General features: G+C 38.8%; 1 protein-coding gene across 1 annotated transcript in view; it reads right to left on the reverse strand.

Moving 5' to 3' along the window:
- Nucleotides 1-4,106: 4,106 nt before the first annotated feature.
- The window catches only part of LOC137294083 (5'-3' exoribonuclease 2-like), a 62,523-nt gene continuing 49,020 nt past the window's right edge, over nt 4,107-17,609 (reverse strand). Inside the window, exons 31-33 of the mRNA XM_067825022.1 lie at nt 11,710-11,752; nt 7,837-8,095; nt 4,107-7,415 (exon numbers count right to left, since the gene is read on the reverse strand). Coding sequence (XP_067681123.1) covers nt 7,347-7,415; nt 7,837-8,095; nt 11,710-11,752 — 371 coding nt within the window. The 3' untranslated portion in view covers nt 4,107-7,346. The remainder of the gene's footprint in view (nt 7,416-7,836; nt 8,096-11,709; nt 11,753-17,609) is intronic.

Consider the following 17,609-nt stretch of genomic DNA (forward strand, 5'->3'; position numbering starts at 1 on the left):
TATGATTACAATTATTGGTAAAACCTTGCACACATTTCGGCTACTCAACAACAAAATGGTAGTACTGATCACATATCTATACATACTTCTTGGCATTTATGTGTGAACATTGACATATTTTCAAAAGATTACTAAATTGAAATTTATCTTTTAGCATTTATCTCAAATATAGATGATGATTAATCACTGCAAAATACATATACAATTCTCCTTTGATCAATGTTTCGCCTGTGATAGTGAACGTAGATATTTGTAAGGCATTAACACATTGTTCGACGATTGCTTCTTTCAATATTTGCAGGTAGTTGTCACTTCACGTGACACGTTACAGTTGTATTCTTGCATTAATCATATACACTACTCCAAAGGAACTAAGGAAGATCCGAATCTTTCGTATTACTTTAGGTAGTGGCATGAAAGATTAGTTATATTCATGGTAATATAAAAAGAGCGTGTGTTCTTTATCTTCATTTTTATGACAACGTTAATATTTCCTGGAAATGTACTATGGGACATGCGGTTTGTAAATCATATTCAACTTGAGGTGACTTGAAATGAAACAAGTTCCCGAATGTAGGATGATGTGCAATGTATTTTAACCTCGGCTGATTACTCCCAAACAATTCGCAATAACTGTTGTGGGAAATACGTTGTCTCGTCAACCTTTACTTGACGTGACATACTGTAGAGACATCACGATGGGAGTACCCGGGGCAATTTAATCAATACTGTTTATTGTGGACCTAGCGATCATCATCCGTTCATTACTCAAAATACTCCACCATCGGTGGCACATGAATATAACAAAACAACATACAAAATGTAGAACAAGATGACTAAATGTTGCATCAATTAAAGCGTGACAATCTTCACGAACTTGGATAAATTTTAAAGGTTAGATATTTTACTTGAAAAAGTTGGGGGAATTTTGACAAACCTGGCCACGAAGAATAAACAAAGTGTGACATAGTTTCTTAGGGCTGTTTCTTTTTGAGATCAAGTACTAGTATAAAAAATTTCTAAAGAGTTTGCGAAAGCTTATCGCTTATTTGTTCGCGTCCATATCAGTGTACTTGCGTTTTTAACAAACGGAATATTATTCTCAGTTATCATCAAAATCTAACTGACGTAATTGATGAGCGATTCTTTTTATTTCAAAATACATAATTCCCCATGTTCACGAAATCAACCCACATGTGTGCATGGATTAATGTCAATTGTAAATCTGCAATTATAAAGACATGTTTTCTTTACAAATTGGATTGTTGTGACTTATTTTGTACATCACGTATTCTGTAGTGAGCATGTTAATACTCAGTTTGAAACAAGAAGTCATCAGATAGGCAAATGAGTGTTCGGCTGGATAAGTAAACTGGTGTTCGAGATTCTGTATCATTAATACTATTTCAGCTATCCCTAACAAACACATAACTTGTTTTGTGTTTGATCTTTTTTTTCAAATTTCATAGCACCATGTAATATATATCCAAGTACCACGCTTGTCATAGCACGCTCATCGTTACACCCACAATCATTGTAGCCCTACATTTGGACCACACCCTGCGGGTACAATGAATCCTCCAGTGCCATTGCCTAACATCCATTCCTGCAAGATGTCTTTGATCTTTGACAATGCTTCCCCTGATAAGCACGGTCCCAAAGAGTTCCATCTAATGCGACGTATGAGACGCCTGTGCAATCAAAGCCTGGCAATACCCGGCCATCCATCTATCACTCGGTAGCTCTGTTCAAAGACAGGTGTATCGTCTCGTGAAAGAAAATATGCTGAAATTATCGACTGTTGTCACAGTGAAAAATTCAGAAATCGGAGCCAGGGCCATATGTCATCCCAAGATTCTGGCAAAACACTATTGATGTTTTTCAAGTGGAACAATCTCAGCGGATTTAGCTGGCGGTGAAATACGCCAAATTCACACACAAGACGCGTGAAACACAGATGAACGCTAATGTGGGTTTTGGAGTTGTGTTCTTTTCAAACCCAAACACCAATTAATTAGTAAGGTATAGATTCAGAAGTAAGACATGTATTTTTTCCAAAGCTTCTAGGATTTCTTTTGGATTAATAATCGCACGATTTGCGAACATTTGATAACCACGAGACTTATAGAGGTCGGCCATGATTGTATGTGTCAGGCATAAATACACATGAAATAGGACATGAGAAACTAAAACTATTATTCATGGGACACCTATAAATCGAAGTATCAGAAACACAAAACGTTTAATGTCCTGAAGCAGTACCCACACTGGCATACACAACTAGAAAATAACCAGATGGAGGTGTCAGGTACACGTTCCATAGTGCAAACCCGGACAGATTCCCTTTACGGGTACAATGTATTTGGCCTATTGCTGATCATCCATGCTTGGGTGTCAATAATCGAGGTGTTAAAAAACACCCACCTACTATTCTCAAAGAAACATTTATTCTGTGTATTTGAGGAACTGTCTACCGGGCGTGCCAGGAATCTCTTGGGGACAGGTAGGCTCGTTTAGCGCGATATTCCTGTTCAAGGGCGCTTCTGCGGGCTGGGGACAGGCGCCGCGATTAGCCGGGCCGTTGCACAGAGGGGCTGTGATAGTGGATCAGGGCCTCGTGGGCTGGGGTCCCGGAATAAGTGAGTGTGTTTAGTTTGACACCGCTATTAGCAATATTCCTGCAATATCACGTCGGAGTACAGCAGAATTTGGCTTCACACAATGTGCCCATATGGGAAATCGAACCGGGGTCTTCAGAGTGACGAGCGGACGCTTTAACCACGAGGCTACCCCACCGTCCAAGATTTGTTAGAAGTTGGTTCGCGTGACGTATCTGGAAAACTGCACTAAACCCAAACTCACACATTCCGTTGTTACTAACGTCAACACGAGTTCTTAAGTTCTGCCACATAGCAACACTGGAAAAGACGACAAAGGAAGGAGTACACACTATATACAGGGGGTGGGGTGGTGTGGGGTTGGGTGCGTTTGATGTTCTAAATTAAGAATAGAATTAATACTCATCTTCACAAACAAATCAAAGTTAACTTATACTGATGATGTCTCTGTAACCCCGTTACACCATTTATCTGTTAGTACAGACAAATCTTTATTTCGGAAACTGATATGAGCCTATATAACCAGAGTTTCATCTTGACATGTATTAGAAAATAAAGTTAGATGTATTCAAACAAGACATCCTGTTGACCGCATCGCCATTGTTAAACGACGGTGGGATAACATGAATTCTTACAGTTGACAACAAAGGATTAGCTGTGTGCGAAATAGTTTCCAAATTTTGCAAGCCAAACGGGCTACCAATACCTGAAAGCCCACAAAATAATTCACTCGTGCCAAATTTGAAAGAGGACAGTTTCATCAGTATATGTTGAACATTTTCACCAGGCCATAATCTTACATGATTTAAGAGTGGGTAATACCTAAGCAAGTCCAACACAGTGATGTATTTGCAGAATGACCCCATGAAAATTCATTAGCCAGTCGGGGCAATGACCATGGAAATTTACTGGCCCAACTCGATGCAGACTAGCCATGAACTAGTGGGCCAGAGGCCATTTCGCACACTGCACGACCTCAGTTTGTTCTTTGAATTCCTTATTCCTTCCAGTTACTATTTGACCTCACCCTTTGTAGGGATGGAAGATATCCGTTCCTTGGGCCATCTTATCTGGTCTATGGGTTCAGCAACCAGGTATATTACAATGGAAGCTGTCAAAACCGGCATTTGTCCAATCCGGCAAGCTGTCCACACTGGCATAAAATCTGTCCCATTCATGACTTGTACATTTATCATCAGATCTACAATCCGGCGCCTTGCCTAAACCGGATATATCTTCAGTCCCAACGAGTGCCGGTTTAGACAACTTACACTGTACTTCTGTTCGTTACAGTACTCAGCAATTTTCAGCTTTGTGACCCCTGCATGTTCATAATTAAATCTGGACAAGACAAACTGGTGAATGATATTCACCGATGATCAACCAACCATGACACTCCAGGCTATTTGTTGCTTACAGTCTATGTAGTGTAACCTGTTCCAGACTATCAAATTCTCAAGCATGTATAAAACAACAGAAATACAGAGACCTTCTTATATGCTTTTATTTCAATGTCCAATAATATCTTGTGCATGTCTTCATGTTAACACATTTGCAAAAATGCCCAATTGTTGTACTCACACCATGTGACTGCAAGTTGAATAAATCATTATATTTATCATTCTACCAAAGAGGATTTATAACCATGAATCTTTTACCCTAATTTATTGTCACCAAATCAACTAGTGACAACTCGGTTGAGCATACTGTACCAAGTAAACCGAAGGTTACAAATTCATTGCTTTCTGAAACAATGTGACAAACAACCATTTCAGATGAAGCCAAATGTCTGTTTCAGCTTAGATCCACAGTTCAATAAGAAGAAAGACAAAAGACATTTATAAAAAAAAATATTGATACTTTCAATATATGGTGACTGACCAATGAGGGCGAAACTATTTTCCTAAAGACTGATCACTTTGGCAAACAAGAGCCTTGAAATATGTGAGAGAGTGTGTATGAAATGAAGAGGTGGCACCAGGGATATTTATATAAAAATGATGGCACGGATAACCATCTTAAATGAAACCTGAACTTGTTATCACCAAATCACTCATTTTCTGTGCCTTATGATTGCACTGAAGATGAAGTACAGTGATGGAAAGATAACATCCTGCCTGTCATGTATCATGTGAAATGATGGAACATTGTGAATGAGAATGAAAACAGTAATACACATAGCATGTTCTTCATATTCCTCACACAGAACCTGCATACCTGTATATCTGTTAGAGGACTAGCACTGCATATGTGTAAAGGTGGAAACAGTGCCCCATGCTGGTAACCTGACTGTCAGACAAGAATCAGTTTACACAAAGAACAACTATATACATGTATCTTGTTTCAGTGAAAGAAGGCTGACAACTAACAACAATTACTTGTAATGTATTTATTGAAGAAGATTCTGAGTGATAAATTTATACTGAAACAAAAAAGTCTGGATTTCTTTTCAAATCTTACGACAGTTCAATTGTTATATTTACATAAATATTTTACTTTTAACTGTGTTCCTGCACTAAGAGCCTGCCAAATTTCTGTGCCTTATCCCAGGGCATTATGCAACTTATCCTTAACATACTATCAATAAAATATACTAACTTTAACCAACAAACATGTAACCTCAATTATATCAATCTCTCGTTCACCTTGGACAGAGCATTTATTTGCAAATCGCTGATATAACACAGAAAAACAATTCTGGGATAGAATATTAATGCTCCTTGACTTTTCTAAAAACCCTTCTGAAACAACTCTGGTCCTGGGAATTTAAACTAAAATTCCATGATTCCTCCAGGAATGTTTACTTCGTACAAAAATATTCATTAATCATGACAAGTTTTTTATCATCACGATGCCATACTTGCATAGAAAACCATTCTACAACCATTCTTCTGTTCCATGCAAACTGAATGTTTCTCTAAAATAACAAAATTAATACTTCATGTTATCAAATATGTATGTACAAACTTTAAAATGATCAGTACCAATATAAAATAACAGTTTTCACCAAGTTTCAACTGACGAAAATTACACTATTCATGACAGGGCATTACAAATATGACAATATTTCATGATCAGGTATGACCAAGATGATCAAAGTATAACAAAGATGATCAGTGTGTTACAAATATGACAATGTTCCATGATCAGGATATGACAGATATGAGGCTAATGAATGAAAAGGATATAACAAATACAATGATAATTCATGACCAGGATATAACACATTTGATGCTATTTCCTGACCAGGCTATGACACATCTGATGCTCTTACATGACCAGGATATAACATCTGACCAGGATATAACATGTTTGGTGCTATTCCATGACCATGATATACACATTTGATGCTATTTCGTAACCAGGATATAAGACATTTGATACTTTTCCATGACCAGGGTATATAACACACATGATGCTATTTCCTGACCAGGACGTTACACACTTGATGCTATTTTCTGACCAGGATATATAACACATCTGATGTTCTTCCATGACCAGGATATAACACATTTGATACTATTCCACAACAAGGATATAACACATTTCATGCTATTCCATGACCAGAATATAACATATCTGATTCTATTTCATGACAGGATATAGCAAATCTGATGCTCTATCAGGAGCAGGCTCTAACGCATTTGATGACTGTTAATGACCAGGATATAACACATCTGATGCTATTTCATGACAGGGACAGAACACATATGATGTTAATCAATGACCATTAAAAGACAATCATGAGATGGTGTCAATGAAAACAAAATGTATTGGTATTTCATTTACAAAATCCAATCAGATCAGTTTCACAAGCAGAACCAAATATTTTCATCAAAGCAGGAAACGGCTGTCAAGAAACCTGTATTTATCACTCCAAAAAAATTTGACCAGCTTGTTTTCTTTGTTGCATCTATTTTGACGTAAGTATTTGAGAAATATTGCAATGAACATCAGTTCGGAACAAGCCACTTTTGATAACATCATTAAAAGATAAAATACTTAATTAACAATCAACCTATCCAGGAACCCATGACTGTTCATTCATTTTACCTGAAACAAGTTATATTTTTCTTGGCCTAATGACAGCTATGTACATATTCTATATTTCAGTCACATCGATATAATACACACCTATTTACATGAAAAACGTCTAGACAATGACAAGCAATCATGAACGGGCCAACCTGGTGTAGCATCAGATAATATTATAATCTCACAATATTGTGTTCTGCAAAACATTTTACATCAAAGATTCTTAACATTCAGCAGAAAAACTCAAAAATCCCTGAAAATGCAAAATGTGGTTCTATGAAATTTAGGATCTTACTTCTTGTTTTTAATAAGAAATCTTGTAAGACCATTGTAAAAACCACAATACAGAAAGATATCTGTGATTGATACTGATTTCAAGCTATGTGAATAGGAAGCAATGTGTACAGAGCTAGTTAACCATTTTTCATTATTTTTCAAAACTGATTGTCTAGCAGTCTACAAAAAACACACATTAATTTGGGGTGAGTCGTATCTATGGATGTTGTTTCATTTACATATGACACATTTTGACACTAGTTTGGTGTCTTATTCCTTGTCAAAATGACAGTCACTCTTAAGATACAGTAACAATGATTTTATGTATTTTATGATGTCTACAACACTCAGATGTTCAGCTGCCTGAATGTAGACGAAGCACCAGACATGTCAGCTCTATCTGACCTTAGTCCGGGTTCAATACCGTCTGTAGTTACCACTACTCCTGCCTTGTGACTGCTGCTGTTGTTGATTGTATGGTCGATACTGAAGACAAAAAGAAACACCATTGTAATCACTTCAGAGTTCTTATTCAAACTGTTTCTGACACGCAAGGCAAACCAGTGGATGACCAGCAGAGGACCCTGTGAGTACTGTACAATAATGCAGGATTAAGTGACAGATACTGTGAACACACACTTTAGTTCAGATACTGAATTCCGATGTAATATGATTGAGGTTTATCACACAATAGTTTCATGAAACATTGTACAAATTAACATATTTCAGAATGCCTCAAAACAGGTCAGTACCCTTTTAAACGGCAATGCATTCTCAAATTATCATTAGAATTAAATAAAACATGTAATTTGAAGAAAACCAATATAGAAACGTTAATATCACTTGTTAAAAATTATTCAAATATTTTTTGTTTGTTGGTGTTGTGCATCCTGCATGTCACACCTACCCGATCCTGCCCTGAGTGATAGGACCTCTGACCTCCGTACTCCCTTGACTGACCACCATAGCCACCTCCTGAACTTCCACCATAGGCGCCACTATAACCGCCACTATAGCCTCCACTGTAGCCACCACTGTAGCCCTGGCTGCTGCCACCTCCATAGTTGCTGCTGCTGCTGCTGCTGTAGCCACCCATCTGGCGACTCCCCTGACCCCCTCCATAACGATCCATATTCCTCTGCCACCCTTGTCCTCCTCCACCTCCACTGTAACTCAAGATAAGTAGATCAGTTTAAACCAAGACATGTAGATCTGTGTAGCACAAAACAGGTAGATCACTTTAACACAAGACAGATAGATCTGTGTAGAACAAAACAGGTAGAACAGTTTGAACCAAGACAGGTAGATCTGTGTAGCACAAAACAGGTAGATCACTTTAACACAAGACAGATAGATCTGTGTAGAACAAAACAGGTAGATCAATTTAAACCAAGATAGTTAGATCTGTGTAGCACAAAACAGGTAGATCAGTTTAAACCAAGACAGGTAGATCTGTGTAACACAAAACAGGTAGATCTGTTTAAACCAAGACAGGTAGATCTGTTTAAACCAAGACAGGTAGATCTGTGTAGCACAACACAGGTAGATCAGTTTAACACAAGACAGACAGATCTGTGTAACACAAGAAACACACATCAGATGATGTGGATGATTTTATCACAAGACAGGTAGATCAGTGTAACACAAAACAGGCAGATCAGTTTCACACAAGACAGTTACATCAGTTTTATACAAGACAGACTGATCAGTGTAACACTAAAAGGTAGATCCGTTTAACACAAGAAAGGTGGAACAGCCTAACATAAGACAGGAAAATCAGTGTAACACAAGAAAGGTAGATCTGTGTAACATGTGACAGGCAGATATTTGTAAAACAAGACAGGTAGATCAGTGTAAAACAAGACAGGTAGATAAGTGCACCTTAGTGCAAGCCTGACAAGTTTAAGAGGGAATGCATCTTGGCCAAGGCCTGCACATCTTGACATGGTTTGAAGTCTTTTCACTTATCATAGATGGGCAACACTGAAGAAGATATGCCTTTTCCATCCTTAACATTTTTACATTTTTATAAGTAATAGTATATCACCAGTTTAAATCTTTAAGCGGCCTGCAGGTTCAGCAATTTAGTTTCTTTATTTGTATCCAGTGTTTGTAATCTTCTTGGATGCCATATTTTATAATAACGATCTACTAACTGACATGATTTATTTGTTCAAATAATCATCAAATCCTCCTCCACTAGGAGAATCAAATCAATGCAGTCTCTCCTCCTGCGCCTCAAGTATTTTCCCCTGAAGTCAGACATAGCCACACCATTGCCCTGGGAGTACACTACAAGATTTTTGAAGCAGTTGTAGTGAACAAGTCAAGAAGCATTGAGCATCGTGCCACCATCTTTACATATGGTGTACATTGTCAGCCTCCCATGCTAGAAGGAAGATAGCCAGTGTGAAAGGGCCAAGAGATGGGAGTCAAGCCCTGTCTTGTCAGTGTCAGTCCCATTAGAAGAAAGGTGCGAGCCATTGATGATCACAGGTGTGACGCTGATTAGGGACAACAACAATTACGCCAGGAAAGCTGTTTTCTGTGTCGCTGGGCGGGTCATTGCCTGACCCCTACTCGTTGGGACGGCATAGAGGGGGTGGACAATCCAGGCCCTTGATGCTGGGACAAGCGATTTGACCTGGGACAATACTGCTTGTTAAACGCGGCTCTTGAGTGGGAGGGTACAAAGATTGCTCAGCGACAGGGGACCAGCAGGGGGGTGGGCACAAATGGCCAGAGGTGGGGTCAATCGTTCTGTCGGTAGGGGGTGGAGGTCAATTGGGGTGGGGGACAATTTGAGGGTATAATGAGAATTTCAACATCTGCAGCGTTTGTGCAGACCAGTCAATCATGTGTATCGTATACGCAAGCTACACACCATCACTTCCTCCTCTGTTGTTTCACAAAGTAGCCATCTTGACATCTGCTTGACGAGAGGAGTCGACGAGAATGGCCAGGCATCCTCATGGCCATTGCGTATGTCATTTAGATGGCGTAAGACACAAGGGCAGGTGAGAGGGTAGGAGGAGGTTCGAAACGCAACTCAAACCCTCTCAGCCAACATGAAGCCTAGCCATGAGAGCTGGCAATCTCATCAACCCCTCTTCAACCTACTGAAACAGATAGTGATAGCTGCTACAGCTTCTCAGCTCAGCCTGCATCATAGACACCGTCTCCATCAACACCAGCAATATGTACATCAGACAACAACATCTACTGCACCTCATTTGATAGTCACAAATACAGACAGGTCTCTTCATATAGCACATTTTTTCAGTTAATTGCTTAGATCTTCCAACACACATATCTATGCTCTATAATTACAAGTCAGACATACAAATACCCTTTAGCATCTACCATCTGCCCATGAAAGGCAGCACCCATTCACCGCTCCCACAACAGCAGATTTCGCAAATCACAATCAAAAGGATTCATTTGGAAACTTTATCCTTATTTAATTCCAAAACTGGGACAGAGTAATCGGTTATCATGCAACTATACTGCCAATTAATTCCAACACCCCAGGACAAATTTACAACACAAAAACTACTGGTCAATTTCATTATACACCACAACATCAGACAAATTACAAGGTTCAAATTGTGGGCAAGATTGAAGCTGCTGGCCATGAGTGGCCGCTTGACCAGCGGTTGCCTCCCTGTTGGGAGGAAACCTAATCAAAAGCAACACTGCAATCATCTCATTGTCATTAAGACACTCTATGATGACAGGCTTCACATGAAAATCAAATCAATCTCATTTAAACGGCAGCGGTAAGCTTGACGTGATCCGTAGCAGGCCGCGGTCACACAGATATAAAGCTGGATTGTGTATCACACTCTGTGTCAATGCTTTCGTCCATGTGCTTATTTTCTCTTTAAGACTGTAATATGATGGGAGGACTGACAGCAACATATGCATGTATGGTGGTTCATTTAGCCCCTGACTAATGTGGCTTACCTTAGATCTCTCTTGTTTAGTGAATTCACCTCCTAAATTAATTACACCAGAGGAAAAGTTTACTTAGATTACACCATCAACTGTCCATTACACACATGGAAGGACTACAGCAAGCCATGCAGAGATGCAGTGTGACTCCCTGTTATGGCTTTAACCATCCATTAATTAGCATTATGTTCTTTGCATCTCTAGCTTTTTGAAGGGACAACTCAGATACTGGGTTACAGATGACAGCAAACATATTGGGATAACAAGAAGATGAAGTCATCAATATCCCTTACAATGGCTAAGTAGTCCACATGAATATGTCTACGAGTTATGATTATGTCAAATGTCTTGGTGTGTATACAGCAGAGTAGAGGGAGAATTTTGAAAGCTTTCTGCTTCAGAAAGGAGCACTACCACCAAATTCAATCGAAGACGAAGTTCCCATGGAAATGAAAAGAAATATTTATCCAGAATTCTAAGACTACCAAAAGGCACCAGTACACCACCAGATCTATACATGTGCCAAGTTTGGTGATGAAATATTTGACAGTTTGAATGGGAAAGAACTCATGCACAAACAGACTGAGTCCATTTTAATAACCACAACCCCACACCCACCCCTGCAAACATTCTGCAGGGGATAAAAAAGTGCAACTAGAAACTTCAGAGATACCAACTAAAACTGAATAATTGGGAGCAACTAGTTCTATTCAAGACTATTTTTTAAAAATACCACATATCATTATTTGCATAGATTTTATCTGCAATATTCATTTTTGCAACTGCAGTTCAAATATATTCCACCCCTATCCCTTATTACACTAACCTTCGTCCACCACCAGAGCTGTAGCTTCCATACTGGCTGCCACCTGTAACAGAGCAACAGATACATAGACACAGTGCAATTAGGCTTGGCGAGACTGGCAATGTGTAGCAGGTATAAAATGGCATGCAGATTATGTCATCAGTCACTACACTAAAGGCAAAATCAACAAAGATGCAGGTGACGTGAATATTGGACATTTTATGCATGCTTCCAGAGGAACTAAATGTGCACACTGGTAACACTGAGAATAACTTAGAAAACCACCTTAAAATAAGCTAATAAGGAAGTCTTGGGATATTGAACACCTGGAGCAGTACCACTGGGATGTAAATTACAGTGCTGATTTGAATTTAATTTTGTTCTGACTAGGTAATTGTACTGTGATATTTGTGTATATCACAGTTGGATGTGGTGTAGTTTTTAATGTTGGCATTGGGCAGTTTACATCCTTCACTGACACTAGAAATGAGACAATGTTTGTGTATATGGGTATTTTGGTCTGTGTTGTCCTGTGACATCTTCAGCAATGCAAGTGCAAGTATTCATGGAAAGATCAGATTAACAGAGAGCAGAAAGACAAACCTACATAGCATCGCTACTACATAAACAACTAGCCAACCTAACAATAACAACCTCTGTCAAATCTGTCACTTATGCTCCCCAAACCATGTGCACAAACATAACACCAATCAGCACAATATGTCTACTTAATTCACCATACCTAACCTAGGTATACTCTAACAGAACATTACAGGCACTGTATACACAGGTGGACACAAGGCGGACCATACTGACATAATGCCCTCTGCAAGCCTCCAGCTTACATCACAGCATGCCTGGCATCACGCTGCCTGGAGGACCAAGCTCCAACACAAACGCTCTCCCTAAATCCATTTACTGGCAGGCCAGTGAAAGGCTGTCATGGAGTCTCCATGTGTTCAAGATACCTCAACATAAAGGTTTATCTGGGTGAGGGGTTGTTAGACTTGGTAATGGCCAGGATATTATCATAAGTGAAAGTCCTTGTACCCACTGAAGCAATGCCAAGTAGGTGAGGGGATTATCTCCTCCTTGTTTTACAGGTGAGAAAAATCACAGGTGTACATGTCAGTGGTAAGCTACTGTTGGCATCTGAAGCAGATAGAGTGGAACTAAACCAGTGGATTGGGCATTCCATACAGTTCTAGCTTATACCTATACTATTGATTAGCTAGAGTCTCCTCTATGAACTTAATCACTGCCCAGTGCTGTTCCTTCTAACCATATACAATCTCATTACAGACACTTAACTCATACGCTCCAATGAGCACTGCAACACCCCTCTCAGTGAGTAGCTTCTATAGTACTTCCAACAACTTAACATGTGATTGAGTAGAAGTTGTTCAATGCTACAGCCAGAAGTATATCAAAGCCGTCTATAAATAACTGAATCCATTAGCAAGCAAACCAGACAGTAAGAGTATGAGCAATGACGCACCACCATAAAACAACATGCTTTCAGTCAAAGCCCAGAGTGTGACAACACAACTGTTGGTATATCAAGATATGTAACAGACAATTGTATGATGCATCTAGAAGCATCTGGACTGTGACTGAAAACAAACCATGGTACATGCATATATTATAAGGAATCCTGGAATACTGAAATGACTGGGATGATGATAATGGCATACAAACCAAACTCCCTCCACCCACACTGCCTAAAGAAGACCCTTGTCAAGAAGTTGGTATGACACTGTAGGTCAAGTAGAAACCCAACAGTGCCTGTTTCCGGGTGACAGAACCCACAGACATATACTCACACCCTAAAAGCCAAAGCAGTCCTCTTGCAAGCTCAAAGGAATTCATTATTTATGAGAACATTTCTTTCCTGTACAATTGAATCAATCCAGAAAGCCTCCAACCCATCCAGATGATCAGCATCAGATGTGCCAGCAAACTAAAAAATTGTCAATGGGCAATTTCTTCCACACCTCTTCTGATTTGGGTCTGTGAAAGGCGACAAAACATGTCTCCCCAGTTTCCCCTAATCTATATGTACTTTAGTAAAGCTCACATATGCTGTTTTTGTAAATTTTAATATGATTGTTGGTTGTATAAAACTTCATAAATATTGTTTTCTTGAAGTCCTCACATGAAAGTTGTTTTTGATGATGATTACATGTATATGTTGTTTATATGATGATGAGATATGAAAGTTGTTTTTGATGATGATTACATGTATGTGTTGTTTATATGATGATGAGATATGAAAGTTGTTTTTGATGATGATTACATGTATATGTTGTTTATATGATGATGACATATGAAAGTTGTTTTTGATGATGATTACATGTATATGTTGTTTATATGATGATGAGATATGAAAGTTGTTTTTCATGATGATGACATAGTTTGTTTTTATAATAACATGGGGGGAGAGTTTATGATGACATATGAATATTGTTTTTAAGATGACATAAGAATATTGTTTTCACGAAGCTGATACGTGAATGTTGTTCTTATGATGATGTCATATGAACGTTGTTTTTACATAAGATGAATACATATGAATGTTCTAAGGATGACATGAATGTTGTTTTCAATTCTAACTCTGATGTTCACAGGACACACAGTGATTGATACAACCATCCTATGCTATAAGATGTTCACGGGACACACAGTGATTGATACAACTATCCTATGCTATAAGATGTTCACGGGACACACAGTGATTGATACAACTATCCTATGCTATAAGATGTTCACTGCAACCTACCCACAACATCCTCCTGACATTCCAAGGTGACAGAAATCAACTCCTTCATGCTACAATAACAATATCCCAAATAATTCCATCTTAAAGGCCATACCCACACTACCGTCTTCTCCATTCAAGCAGGTGACAAAATTACCCTCAAGAGAGCACATGGCAGGTGCTTTGTTTATTGAACAATTGCAATTAGTGCTAGGCAAGGGCGAAGTTCTGCTCTGAAGGAGGTGCCACCCCTTGGTAGAGGGCTGGTTTCTATTCACTCCTCACCTCCCAGGGATAGACACTCAGGTAAGTAGGTAAGTAGAAGGGTGCTTGACCAAGTGGCTTTACATGTTGACATGGTTACATCACCTTCTGGAGAGATAACATCAACCTTCAGGACAGGCAAGAGGGCACAGCATGGATAGAAGGGATTAGGCTTTGTGTGCACTGTGGCGAGTAAATCAGTGAGCATACTGTATTTGTTTCCGGAGGATTGATGCTGATGTCTTGTTCTGATCTCAGTAGGTCGTACCTAGCTTGTGAAGTTAAGTGGCAAAATGGCCACTTGTGTGTGTTTGTGGTCTGAGTCGTCAGTAACTGGTCGTAACTGCATTTTGCTCAGAAGAATGCTTTTATTTATTCTGAACTCGACCTATCACATTTCCTGAACTAAGATTGTATTCCCCAAACCAATGTCCGTATTCCCCAGACCAGTGTTCATATTCCGTGGACCAATATTTGTATTACCTGGACCTAAGGTTCTATTTCCTAGACCAATGTTTATATTCCTAGACCAATGTTCATATTCCCAAGACCAATGTTCGTATTCCCAAGACCAGTGTTCATATTCCCTGCACCTATATTTGCATTACCTGGACCTAAGGTTTTATTTCCTGGACCAATGTTCATATTTCCCAGACCAATGTTCATATTCCTCAGACCAGTGCTCATATTAACTGGATCTAAGATTGGACCTATGTCCATACTTCCTGGACCCAATAATTCCTATTTTCTAAACCAATGTTTATACATGAACCACCAAGAAACCTTCTTAAACCCTGAAAACATCCATCAGTTCCAATGTAAGCCAACTAACCACAACCAACGATACTTCAGGTAGTACTGACAATACTCTTCTTTCAGTAACCAAATCTAAAACACATCTAATGTTCAATTATTTTCAATCTCCACAAAAGATTAAATCTTCACATGTGAGGAGATGAGTAACAACGTTTCACTTCATACTGCAACGCCCTACAAGCATGCCCTACAACATCTATACGGCTTGTGTACCCACTATCCACACAACACTTGTCACATCCTCTCAAAATATTATCTCTATTAAGTGAACTTCTTCATCCCACATTTGTTGATGGCAACAAGGATGCCCTGAAACAAATTACCTTCATCGGTGCTGTCTTAGCATACTGAGTGCCAGAGAGTTTGTAAAACCACAACACAAAGCCGTGCCATGTTTCAATACCTGTAGGCTGTAGATACAATCAATGCCTCACTGACTGTGAAAATCTTTAAGAAGAGGCGACAAATCAAACAATCAGATATATTCATAACAGATAAGTTTTGAATATAGTTGTATGTGTCAATTATTGTGTCCATTACACTGTCGGCAAAGTGGTATGCCAAGTTCCATGATTGTAGGACAAGCACAACGATCAGCCACTTGTAAGCCCTTAGAGTACCTTACCACAGCCTGAAAGGATCTTCAGACTGCCGGAGTACCGCTTAAACATCGGAATTATTGCATGTAAAAACATGTCACACGAAAGAAGAAAATGAAGGAGACACATGTAGAAAATGTAAAACAGTTAGGCAAGTGTGGTGAAGCTCGTCGGAGACGGATCAAGTGCTATATCTTTGAGGTGCGAGGACAAAGCTTGCATACCCTTCAGGAACTAATATTGATTAATTGCATGTAGGACTCGACAGGTAAAAGCGTGCCTTTCAACCACACCTCAGTCGAACATCTTTACATTTCCAAATGAAAACAACCATTTGACGGGTGCAAGAGCAGTGGTGAACCTCAGTTCGATACACAGCATTAAAGCCCTTCAAACCACGGCTGTGCAAAAGGCCAGTATTGAACACTATTATCTGACTAAATTAGAGGCAAATTAATATCAAGTGTAATCGTTTGACAGCAGAAAGAGACGCAGCTTAGTGGTAAACATCTAGTCTCTTTAAAGTCTTTGTCAGTGAGTCGTCACACCCTAATTACTGTGAGAACTCACACTTTTTTTCTAGCCTGGGGCTGTTATTGTTGGAAGTCCACACTATTGGTGCACCAAGACAACTTGTTCCGTTACAGTCTCTACCCTCAGCTATCCATCCCATCTTCTTACATTTCACCTCAAGTGTTTTTTGACATCTTCTATCAACAAAACAGTTCATAAATTCAGTGCACTCCATATTTTCTAAATATTGTTTTTTTACCTTTCTGTGGTTGTGAGTTAAAACCCTGGAACCATAATTACCATATAAATCTATTCAGTTGCAGTCATTACATTGTGTAAGATTCCTGATGAACATGCTGTTTCTCACACTCAGGCAATAATGAACAGTCCACATGGTGGAAACGTATGTTGTTGCAAACCCCTGAACTATCATGTTTAAAGATCACATGTAAACTATTAACAACTGGGAAGGTTCTCATGAAAACCAAAATACATATTTACAGCCTACAGACAGACTAAACTCAGATTTACTGGAATATATCTGACAACCTATGTCTGAGACTGATCATGTATTTTGTCACTTCCAGTCCATTCATCATACTGAAATACTACATGTCCCAAAACTTACAAAAGAAATCCATCACACGACAGATAGACATAAACAATAAAGGGTATTATGTATATATGTTTGACAAGAATAAAAACAAATCCATCACATGAGAGATCAATATAAACTAGAAAGTATAATATGTACATCTGATAGAAAATGAAAAGAAACAAATCCATCACACGAGAGATCAATATTAACTAGGATATTTTGTACATATGAAAGAAAAATTTTAAAAAACCTGAAAGAAGAGATAAATATAAACTTAAAAGGATATTTTGTACATATGAAAGAAAAATGACAAAAACAAATGCATCAAAGAAGAGATCAAATTAAACTAGAAAGGATATTGGGTCCATGTGAT

This window comes from Haliotis asinina, chromosome 8 (genome assembly GCF_037392515.1).
Source record: "Haliotis asinina isolate JCU_RB_2024 chromosome 8, JCU_Hal_asi_v2, whole genome shotgun sequence".
Classification (NCBI taxonomy): domain Eukaryota; kingdom Metazoa; phylum Mollusca; class Gastropoda; order Lepetellida; family Haliotidae; genus Haliotis; species Haliotis asinina.